Here is an 11601-nt window from a genome sequence, read left to right as displayed (position 1 = left end):
ACCGCGCCGGGCTAATTTTTTGTATTTTTAGTAGAGACAGGGTTTCACCATGGTCTCGATCTCGTGATCCGCCTGCCTCGGCCTCCCAAAGTGCTGGAATTACAGGCGTGAGCCACTGCGCCCGGCCCCACTTCCTTTCAATTTATGCAAAATACAAGACAAGTAAAAACCAAAGCTCCCCTTTTTAGTATGCATCTTACGTAACAGGTGAACTAGGTTTAAATACAAACCTGTTGGTCTTTTTTTTCTGTTATGACTGTTTACCTTGTGGAATCACGACTACCAAGGCAGGGTGATCATAACCTGGCCCTCCACTAGGAGCACAGGGACCCAGGGAGGGAGGGAGCGCAGTCCCTAGGTGGCTCTCCCGGCTTTTTATGCCAGTTCTTTAAAACCAGCACAAACATTCCCTGTCCTTACAGTGGCTGGCAGCAGCTAGCTGGCCTTGGTGAGGACTTGCTGTGTTGCAGGGGATGCCACGCTATCTTCATCAAGGACGGGACTGGGGAGGACAGTGGGCTGTGCTGTCCCCTTGCCCTGCCGGTCACATCGCTGTGCCCCCTACCTCTCATTTTCCCTTGAGGGTCTGGAGGGTGCTTTGGGGTTGGAGGTCTCAAAACCTAGAGGACATCTGTGTTCCTAACCACTTCGTTCTAGCTAGCTTCAAGCAGATACCTAGAATTTCTTCCAGAGAAACTAACACGCTCTGTCTCCAGAATAGGGATCTAGTTCCTGCCTCTCCCCCAAATTCATGTCTTTCAGTGAACTGCCCCTTTGAGCCCAGTCTTTAGGGTTTAGAGATCCTGTCTCCTAGAAGAGCCAAGAAGTATCTTTCCCACCCATGAATAACTCTTAACAGCTTGTGGGCTGCTGAACTCCCCACACAGGCATTGGGGTCCTACGGTCACACTGACGCAGTCTGGACCTGCCTCCTGCCAAGCACCATGGGGCCTGTGAGGAACAGAGCAGTTGGAGAGGAAGCCTTAACAGGGTATGTCAGAGCCAGAAGTGTGTCTCAGCTGCCCAGGGTATGGCAGGGGTAAGCAGGAGGTGGAGGAACTGGGCTGGTGACACAGGCTGGCCGGGGCCTGGGTGGGGCAGGAGCTAGGATCAAGGTATGCTCTTTTTCTTCTCCCTTTTTTTTTTTTAAATAGAGATGGGGTTTCGCCATGTTGCCCAAGCTGGCTTTGAACTCCTGGGCTCAATCAGTCCTCTTGCCTCAGCCTCCCAAAGTAGTGGGATTACAGGCGTGAGCCACCGCGCCCAGCCAAGGTGTACACTTGAGAGGACCTAAGAAACAAACATCTCACCAGAGATGGTGAGGCCAAGAGATTCTGCAGAGCACAGGGCTGCATCCAGCCCAGGCTGGCTTCTGAAGACCCACCTTCTACAGCGACTTGGCAGCCCGAGCTGTCATGAAGTCCCCATGGGACCTGTCAGCCAGGGTCACCCTGCCTCCAGGCTGGCCGTGCTACAGAGCCTGGCCCTCCCTCACTTCCCCCGTGGCTGGCCAGTCACCAGCTTCGAAATATCTGGGAATGAAGGGAGCAAGAGGTCCCAAAAGATGTTTCACAGCCTCCACAGGAAAGGGAAGGAACATGGCACTCTAACAGGGACGAGGTTTTGTTTCAAGGCTCTGATTCATCCTGGAGAAGCCACGCCCTGGAAAGGGGCCAGAGCAGGACAAGGAGGATGAGCTGCATCTCTGGGACTCGGGAACACGGCATTCTAGAAATCTATCTGTCCCTGGCTGCCTCCAGCAGCTAAAGAAGTATTCAGACCAGGGCACAAGTGGGGTGTGTACTCCCTGGTTAGGACCTGCTGTTGGCTGCCTAGTCTCCTTCACTCCTGCATGTATCTGTGGCACGCCTCCTGTCTAGAGGGCACTGTTCTCGGAGTTGTGGATGGATCTGCAGGCCAACTGAGGCAAGATCAGCTTAACTGGACTTGAAGCGGTCCACAGGGCTCAGAGGACAAAGAGGAGGAGGGAATGGCAGCAAGGTGGGCGGGGCACAGGTGGATCAGGCCATCATCTTGCTGTAACTCAGTTCAGCCCTCCAGTGGGTCTTGCTTCCAGGACCATTGGTTCCAAACTTGGATATGCCTACAATTGGAGTCACCCCCAGTGCCATCTGTTGTTTTTGTTTTTGAGATAGGGTCTTGCTCTGTTGCCCAGGCTAGAGTGCAGTGGTGCCATCACAGCTCACCACAGCCTCAAACTCTTGGGCTCAAATGATCCTCCTGCCTTAGCCTCCCGAGTAGCTAGGACTACAGGCTCACACCAGCAAGCCCAGCTTATCCACTGCCAGCCAGTTCCTTAGACCAGCAGATGGCCAATTACTACCCAGGTCACCCCTTCCAGAAAGTGATTCTGGGGTCCACTCTATACCACCCCACTTCCTTATCTGGCCCCCGGGAGGAAGCATCTATAAAATTTTTTTTTTTTTTTTTTTTGAGACAGTTTCTCCCTTGTTGCCCAGGCTGGAGCGCAATGGCATGATCTTGGCTCACTACAACCTCCGCCTCCTGGGTTCAGACGATTCTCCTGCCTCAGCCTCCTGAGTAGCTGGGATTATAGTTATGCACCACCATGCCCGGCTAATTTTTGTATTTTTAGTACAGATGGGATTTCACCATGTTCGCCAGGCTGGTCTTGAACTCCTGACCTTAGGTATCTGCCTGCCTCGGCCTCCCAAAGTGCTGGGATTACAGGCGTGAGCTGCCGCGCCCAGCCTTATAAATTTCTTTCTGCAGCCCCGCCTGACAGTACCGGCCAGGAAACTTAGAGCCAGTCCTTTTGGGCCTGCAGGGCTTCCACCCAGGAGCTTCCTGACCATCACGTAGGTGCCTGCCCAGTGAAAGCTCAAACCTGATGCAGGTGCTTCAGGCAGCTGAGAGCACTGTCCTGGGCTTTCCAAGTGCCCAGAGCTGCATGGAAGTGACAGATCCCTCAATTCCCAACCTGGCCATGGTGTCTGGAAAGAGGAGAGGCCCCTCTAACACCAGTTCCCATCCCATCTCTCTCCCATTGGGGTATCAGCAGTTGGAGGATATGGATATCCTCAGGTGGTTCCAGGGTCCTGGACAGGGTCCAGTCCATCCTGTTCACCCTCCCACTTGCACCATTTCCCAACATGAGGAAGGTCTTACATGGAATGCTGAATGCCTCCGAGACATATTGCTGCCTTTGTGTTGCTATGGAGACAGTAACAGTTTCTAAGACAAAGCCCTTCCTTCTGCCTCCTGGGAAACCTGGTCTTTCTGCAGTGCTCAGCCTAAGAGATGAGTGAAAACTGGGCATTGGCAGGATCTCGGTTCTTCAGGCTCTTCCTCCATCAAGGAGTTGGGTAGAAGGATCCCCACTGTGGCATTTCTTGTCCCCAGCCAAGTCAAGGGGGGACATCAGAAAACACAGGCTCTGGAGCAGAGCAAGCAGCCCATGTTCAGGTTGCGAGCCTGCCCCCGTTCCCTGTTCATGCCCAGGCCTTCGCTGCAGAGTCTCGGTCAGGACTGAAAGCCCTCCCAACTCTTCTCCCCTCCTCATGGCGGGGAATAGACGTCTTGGGAATGAAGGAGCCCCAGAGTAAATACCAAACAGCTCCTTTTAGCACCCACGACATCTGCATTCCGTGCATCTGCCAGAGAGAATCACCTGCTGCTGAGAAGCACGATGCTAGCTGGGCTTGGGGCCCTCACTCGCTCAGCTGCTGAGGGGATGAGGAGGACAGGGCCGGCTTCTGATGGGAATTTTTGTTTTTGAGACAGTGTCTCAGTCTATTGCCCAGGCTGGAGTGAACTGGTACAATCATAGCTCACTGTAGCCTCGAACTCCTGGGTTCAAGCAATCCTCCTGCCTCAGCCACCCCAGTAGATGGGAATACAGACACACACCACAATGCCCAGCTAATCTTTAAAAATTTTTTGCAGACACAGGGTTTCGCCATGTTACCTAGGCTGGTCTCTAACTCCTGGGGCTCAAGCGATCCTCCCACCTCAGCCTCTCAAAGCACTGGAATTACAGGGATGAGCCACCGTGCCCGGCCTCTGGTGGGATTTTTCACCAAACGTCAGCCAGGAATCTCATGTCAGCTGTTTCCAGAGGAATTCAGAGCATTGGAAACAGAGTGCAGGCCTCAAGCAAAAACAGAGTGCAGGCCTCAAATCCCCTTAGATTTGGGATTCTGGCTCCCCATCCACCCCAAACAGGCAAAGGAGAGAGCTCCAAGCCTGCTATGAAAGACGCTGGGAGGCAGGGCCCCAGAGCACATTGGTAACTGGCAGCATGCACTCTGCCAGACATAGCAGAGGAGAGCAGTCCCCCTCCCGGAGGCCCGTCCTGGACCCACCCTTGGGCTCCGCAGGGGCTCACCTCATGATGAAGTTGTGTCTGTCCACGTCCTGCCCATAGCCAGAGCCCCGCAGGTTGCCGGAGTTCCCCACCACAGCACAGCGCCGGCACTGGTGGGGGTCCCGGAAGCGGTAGGGGTTCTCGCCGGGCACTATTTGGAACAGCTTCTCCAGCACCTCGTTGGTGTTGTGTGATTTGAACTGGGGCTGCAGCATCTATGGAAGGGAGAGGAAGACGGAAAATGAGGAAGGGGAGAGGTGTGTGAAGAAGGAGGGGCCCCATCCCCCCCCTTCTGCTCTCACTCTCCAGTGCCTGGGCACAGGCCTCTTTATCCAGGGCTCTGCCAGGGAACAGGGATTCTTTCCTCTGGGCAGTGAGGGTCTCTCCCTCTCTCAACGACAGCGAAGTCCCCAGTTGTGAGTGAGTCTCAACGTCCGGAGATTGGGTGCCCTGCTAGTCACGGGTGGCTCTGATGCACTAGAAGGGGCTCTGGATCAAGGTGCCTTTCACACATTCTCTGGGAACCTGCAGGCCTGGGCCACGGAACAGAGCAGCCTCCTTTAGGGGCTCCTTCCTGGTCAGCCTACAGGGGGCGCCCTCAGCACTCAGGCTGAGGACTGGGGTTGCAGAAGCCGCGTCTAGGGCAACAGTCCAGCCACTCCCTGAGCCCCCACCCAGGGAAGGGCAGAGAGGCTGATAATTCTTTCAGAGCCAGAATGGCTGGAATAAAACTGGTGTCCTGGTGTCCCCTCCTACCAGCGAGACCTGTACTAACCAGCTGGTGGTCAAAGACCATGAAACGAGGCAGCACCAATCAGATGCTTAGGGACCCAGCAGGTACCACACAGGAGTCACATGGTAGGTAAGGTCCACACCCAACAGATCTGAGCCCCGGCAAAGAAGGGCAACTTCAGCCAACTGTTGCCACGTGGGATCATGAGCCCAGAAGGGCCAAAGTTTCCCATTTTTCAAGAGACAATGAAAGTAAGGATTTTCTCCAGCCTGGGCGACAGAGCGAGACTCCGTCCCAAAAAAAAAAAAAAAAAAAAAAGAAAGTAAGGATTTCATATGAAATAAGAAAAATGAAATCCTGATTTTTTTTTTTTTTTTTTTGAGATAGAGTTTCACTCTTATTACCCAGGCTGGAGTGCAATGGCACAATCTTGGCTCACTGCAACCTCCGCATCCTGGATTCAAGCGATTCTCCTGCCTCGGCCTCCTGACTAGCTGGAATTACAGGCACATGCCACCATGCCCAGCTAATTTTGTATTTTTAGTAGACATGGGGTTTTTTCATATTGGTCAGGCTGGTCTCGAACTCCCGAACTCAGGTGATCCACCTGCTTTGGCCTCCCAAGGTGTGGGATTACTTTTACTCAAAAGTAAATTACTTTTACTCAAAAGTGTTGGAATTATTTTTACTAAAAAAAAAAAAAAAAACCCACATAAAAATAAAATAAAACATTTTGTGGATGGAGCCGTAACTCAATGGGTTTGTGGGTGAGCAGGGCCTGCTCAGGGGAGATGGGAGATTGATCTGTAGGGAGAGATTGAGACAAGAATTCCTATATAAAAATTAGCCAGGTGTGGTGGTGCGCGCCTGTAGTCCCAGCTACTCTGAAGCTGAGGTAGGAGGATCGCTTGAGCCTGGGGGGGGGTCAAGGATGCAGTGAACCAAGACTGTGCCACTGCAAAGACAGTGAGAACCTGTATCAAAAAAAGCTGTCACAGTAACAGCCCACGGGACTCCTAGTGGCCCTAGCTCTGCAGACCCCGGTCCTTGGGCACTCTGATAGTCTGGGCTGGAAGGCATGTTCTGTGGCATCGTTCTGATAAGCCTGATCACATGAGCTCATCCCTCACAGCTTGGGAGCCTGCAGGGGCTCAGTGCTGACATGGTTCCACCCATGACATGTGTGGCAACCAGATGGCCTGCAGAGCCTGGGGAGTGACTCCAGAGCCTTGGGGCGAGGCAGAAGGAATTACAAGTAGCAGAAAAGTGATGACTGGAAAGACAGGGAGAACCCCCCAGCCCCACCCCTTCAACTCCCTTAGCCCCTGACGGTTCTTTACATTGCTTGTTTTTTTTAACTCTAGAATCAGGCAACACTTTATTTCATAAAATAGATTAAGTCTTCCCTACACACCTTTCTTTTCTTTTCTTTTTTTTGAGACAGAGTCTCACGTTGTTGCCCAGGCTGGAGTGCAGTGGCGTGATCTTGGCTCACTGCAACCTCTGCCTCCCAGGTTCAAGTGATTCTCCTGCCTCAGCCTCCTGAGTCGCTGGGATTACAGGCGCCTGCCACCATGCCTGGCTAATTTTTTTTTTTAATTTTTAGTAGACGGGGTTTCAACATGTTGATCAGGCTGGTCTCAAACTCCTGACCTCGTAACCCGCCCAGCTTGGGCTCCCAAAGTGCTGGGATTACAGGCATGAGCCACCGCGCCCAGCCTTCCCTACAAGGCTTTCTTATCCCAGCCCAGTAAAAAGTCTTCCAGCAATTGTAAAGAACCAAGCAAGAAGCTCTGTTTTAATGGTATTTACAATTATTTCAGCTGGGCATAGTGGCTCACACCTGTAATCCCAGCACTTTGGAAGGCTGAGGCGGGAGGATCATCTGAGGTCAGGAGTTTGAGACCAGCCTGGCCAACACGGTGAAACCTCGTCTCTACTAAAAATACAAAAAAATGAGCTGAGGGTGGTGGCGCACGCCTGTAATTCCAGCTACTAGGGAGGCTGAGGCAGGAGAATCACTTGAACCTGCAGGCAGAAGTTACAGTGAGCCATCACGGCACCACTGCACTCCAGCCTGGGTGACAGAATGAGACTCCATCTCAAAAAACAAACAAACAAACAAATAGAAAACAATTATTGTGAGTCAATGTTCATAAATTAGGATACTTAGTTTTAAAATCTGGATTTCTGGGTTTGCTTAAAAAAAAAACCCAGATCCAGCCTTGTGCAGCAACAACTGCTGGGGCCAAGGGGTGGCTGCCTCCTTCCTCTGGGGCAGGCCCCCCATGGCTGTACTCCTCACTCCCACCTGCTCCCTGTGTCCGTGCTGCCTGCCTGGTCCAGGAGGCATTTCTGGCCTATGCTCAGGTCCTACAGGCACTGGAAAATACTAGTCCACTCCATCAGGTCGATGCTCGCTCTGCCCTTCAGTCATCTGTGATCCTATAAATGGCTTGGTCAAACAGGCATTACACTTTGTCAAGACTCTGGGGGCCAGAAATCCAAGAGGGGGCCCTGAGTGGCTTTAAAACCGGGGACAGATCCCTGGAAGGGGGCAGCAACTCTTACCATCCACCACCTCTGGACATCCGGTGGAAGATCCATGTTCTCTCGGGTCCAGACGGGGGAAATGTTGCCATCAAAGTGGCTGTCAAACCAGTCGGAGGCGCCAGTGTCACCCATGCAGCGGCGACAGGTGCAGCTCTTGCCCGAGAGCCCCTCCTTGCTAAGGCGCTGCAGGCCGGCATAGCCGGGCACCAGCTTCACCCGGTGCGTCCCACCCAGGGCCCCCGAGTCCAGGTAGGGCAGTGTGGCCATGCTGTGGTGCGAGTAGGTGAAGAGTAGGGACATGATGAATACCAGCAAGAAGGCCACAGAGAGGAACCACACCCGCAGGGAGCACTTCATGGTGCCAGCAGGTGGGTGGTGGTCACCGTGGCCACTCCTTTCCCAGCCCACTGAGGGGCCAGACACAGTGTAGCCTGTCTATTCTGGCACCACATGCAAAGGGCATAGGGGCACGTGCTGTAGCAGGGGACAGTGGCAGGGGTCCCTTGCCACGCTCTCCCTCAATGTGGGGAGAACGCACGTTGGCAGGAGTGGCTGTCCCGTCCCTGAGTCAGGTGGGGCCCCGGCTTAGGGCTTCATCGGGTCTGTCACTAGCTGGGCCACAGAGGCTCTGCCTCTCCCGCCACCCTGGTGAGGGGGAGGTCAGTCCATCGCAGCCCTCTAGTCCCTTGGGATTGCTGGCTGCCAGCTCTAGGGGTCCCCCTCTTTGGCGGCTTGAAATAATCCAGTCTGGAGCAGTCGGGGTCCTTGTGGTTCATGAGCAGACAATGAGGCGGCCCCTCGTCCCCGGCAGCGGGGAAGCCCTAGAACTCCAACCACAACAGAGAGCACATGGGCTTCAGGAGACCTGGGTTCCATGCACGTGTCCTACCTCGGCTGGGCTGGTCCTCCTGGCCCAAAACCTCTGCCAGAGGAGGGAAGCCAAACCCCAGGCCTGAGAGGAGAAAAACGGGAAGGCTGTGAGTGCTGGAAAACTCCGCTGCAGAGATCGAGGTCCTTTTCGTGGTAGGTCCTGCCCTACTGCTTCCCATATGAGGTGCTGGGGCCTTCTCCTCGTGGTCTCAGCCCCAGCTGCAGTTGCATAGGGGTCGCAAAGCTCCTACTGTGGCTGTGGGGTCCTCTGGCGTTGGGAACAGCTGCCGTTCAGCGGGGCACTGTGTCCAATACCATCTGGGTCAGGCGAGCGTGTGCTGAGCTCCCCATCAGGGCCCAGGTCTCCTTCCTGGTACTGCTGGCCCAGGTTCAGCAGCTGCTCTGCCCGTCCCCGCTCCCCGGGGCCAGCCTGTCCTGCTGTTAGCTCGCAGTAATCCTGACAGGTTCCCTTTCACATGTCGAGCGCCAGGCTGCCGCAGTGCGACCCTAAAATGGCAGAGAGGAGAAATAATGTGCAGATGAATCGCACGGGCACCAGGCTTTGTCCCAGCACCAGGCTTTGTCCCAACCCCACCCCAAGTCCCAGAGGGGACAAAGCTAGCAGCACAGGAGATGCCCACTTAATCAAAGGGTGGACATGACCAAGGGCTCTGCCCTCTAGTTGTACAGACAGCATCACTCTGTGGGACTCCAGGGCCTGGAGGACTAGATTAACCCGGAGTTTTCACTTCTTAGCCAGAAGGTAAACAAGGAGTCAAGTGATTTTTCCCTAAGCCACATGCTGGAAGTATCAGATTTAGAAGGTTCCTAGCCCAGCTATGTACAGTTAGTTTCAGGTGAAACGTCAGAGAAAACAGCCCAGGGAAGATCCCAGGGGACTATGGATGCTGACTGCTCCCACAGCGCTCTTTGGAGCCTGTCAGTGCCTGCAGAGGCCTCTCCCAGTTAGAAGGGAGGGCTGGCCGGTCTCTGACCGCCCCTCTTCTCTCAACTGTGGATTATCAATGAGGCATTGCTGGGTCCACTCAGTGAACCATGAACAGTCCTGTCAGCTCCGACGTTGGGGGAGAACCTGGCTGTGTCAGGAGGTGTGGCTGCTGGGCTTGGTCCTGCCCCCAGACAGCCCTGAGGGCAGTTGCCTACATCCATATGTACATTATGGACAAAGTGAATGCCAGGGTCCCGGGTAGTGCTGACAGCCTAAGGCCCCATGCTACCCTTCCAGGCAAGAACAGGGAGAAGAGGCCACTTGTAGGCAGTTTGGGTCTCAGCCATAAGGAAAGGAGCTCGGATCCATGCCAGGTGCGAGAGAATCACAGCAGGTGAGAGGAACGCTGAGAAGGGAACCCCTGAGCACTGGCTCTGTGCCGTGGGAATCCTGCAAAGCTGGCTGCCTCGCCTCTCCCCAGCTCCCCTCCAAATCCGCCTAGCAGCGCTGCTGACCTAGCCCCTGGGCCTCTCAGCGCAGCCCTGTTCCCGATCCTTGTTGAAGTCTCCAGCCCACTTTTGGGGTCTCCTGGCTGCTTCCAGCAGCTGCAGACAAGGCCTCTCAGGCTCTGTGTTCAAGAAACCTAGCTGTCCCTCCATTTGTGGCCACAAAGCCAGCAGGGAATGGAACAAACATATTGCAATAAGGACATTATTCTGGGTGGGAAAATGATGTTCACAAAACTAGAGGAACTTACCTAAGGTCACGACCTTGTGAATAGAGGTGACTTTGGGATAGGTCAGGGCACAGAAAGGCTGTGGCCTCCCTGAACCACCCAGGGCTCAGGAGTGAGAGGGAAGATGTGGAGTTGGCTTCTCAGGGTCACAAGTGAAGCCCCACCCACAGGCCTCACCAGGGCTCCTGGCTCTAATCCAGAGACCCCAGCAGTACTGGCTCAAAGGTGCTTCTTCCAATGTTCTGCTGTACCCATTTAGCAGATCCCACTCTAGTCATGGCCTTGTCTGAACAAACTGTAGACGGGAAGCCAGGTCCTTGTCTCCTCTCATTCTCCCTCTGCCTGCTGCATGCTCAGCATCTAAGGAAAGAACTCAAGTCCTTTCAGGGTTCCGCTCCCAGCTTCCTGTGACCTGAGGAGAGCCAGTCATGAGGCAGGTGGCCCTGGAAGGCAGTCACTTTGCAGTTGATGGGAGCAAGAGGTCCTGCTTGGGGAGACCTGGTTTCTGGCTAGGCAGTCCTGCAGTGGCCACTGAAGGCGGGGGCTGGGCAAAGTTGGCACAGGAGGCTTCCAAAGGAAGCAACTCAATCAGAGGTCACTAACTCCTTGGGATGCTAGATCAACGCAGGGGGCACCTGATGGAATTGCACTGCCTGTTGGGGAGAGGAAAATCCCTGGTTTTGACAACATGTCTGGAAAGAGCAGAGAAGTAGAACATCTGGCAAAGGCCCTTGCTTTGGGAGCCCCAGGTCCAGGTGTTACTGCAAACTTAGGCTGCTCAGCTTGCTGTGGTGAGGGCAAATGGAGCCATGGGGAGGAGCTAAAAAAAAAAATCAGAGGCCCCCTGACATGCACTAAAAATCCCAAAAGTGACCTGGCACTGACTCTCTCACAGTTCATTTCTACCTGTGCCTCTCAGCTGCCCACTGCGTCATGGGCTCGCTCCCCTTCACAGCTACTCAGATCATTCATGATAAGACCATGCGTACCTCGATACAAAGAGCTCAGAGAAGGCAGGCCTGGTGGCTCATGCCTGTAATCCCACCACTTTGGGAGACTGAGGCAGGTGGATCACCTGAGGTCAGGAGTTCAAGACCAGCCTAGCCAACATGGTGAAACCCCATCTCTACTAAAAATACAAAAATTCAGCCAGGCGTTGTGGTGGCCAACTATAATCCCAGCTACGCGGGAGGCTGAGGCAGGAGAATCACTTGAACGCAGGAGGCAGAGGTAGCAGTGAGCCGAGATCACACCATTGCACTCCAGCCTGGGTGACAAGAGCAAAACCCTGTCTCAAAAAAAAAAAAAAAAGCCCAGGCGTGGTGGCTTACGCCTGTAATTCTAGCACTTTTGGAGGCCAAGGTGGGTGGATCACCTGAGGTCGGGAGTTTGAGACCAGCCTGACCAACATG

General features: G+C 54.1%; 1 protein-coding gene across 2 annotated transcripts in view; it reads right to left on the bottom strand.

Moving 5' to 3' along the window:
* ST3GAL2 (ST3 beta-galactoside alpha-2,3-sialyltransferase 2) overlaps positions 1-10603 on the bottom strand; it is a 33740-nt gene extending 23137 nt beyond the window's left edge. The window contains exons 1-3 of one of the 2 annotated variants that reach the window (XM_011976776.1): positions 10211-10603; positions 7653-9011; positions 4370-4563 (exon numbers count right to left, since the gene is read on the bottom strand). In XM_011976776.1, the coding sequence (XP_011832166.1) occupies positions 4370-4563; positions 7653-7991 (533 nt within the window). In that variant the 5' untranslated portion in view covers positions 7992-9011; positions 10211-10603. Of the gene's footprint in view, positions 1-4369; positions 4564-7652; positions 10153-10210 lie in introns of those variants that run through there. The other variant, XM_011976775.1, reaches the window with a different exon arrangement.
* Between the last annotated feature and the right edge of the window lie 998 nt (positions 10604-11601).

The sequence above is a fragment of the Mandrillus leucophaeus genome, unplaced genomic scaffold, assembly GCF_000951045.1.
Source record: "Mandrillus leucophaeus isolate KB7577 unplaced genomic scaffold, Mleu.le_1.0 Scaffold17, whole genome shotgun sequence".
NCBI classification, from domain to species: domain Eukaryota; kingdom Metazoa; phylum Chordata; class Mammalia; order Primates; family Cercopithecidae; genus Mandrillus; species Mandrillus leucophaeus.
Note: the sequence above shows the minus strand (reverse complement) of the source record. Positions and strands in the feature narration are given on the sequence as shown.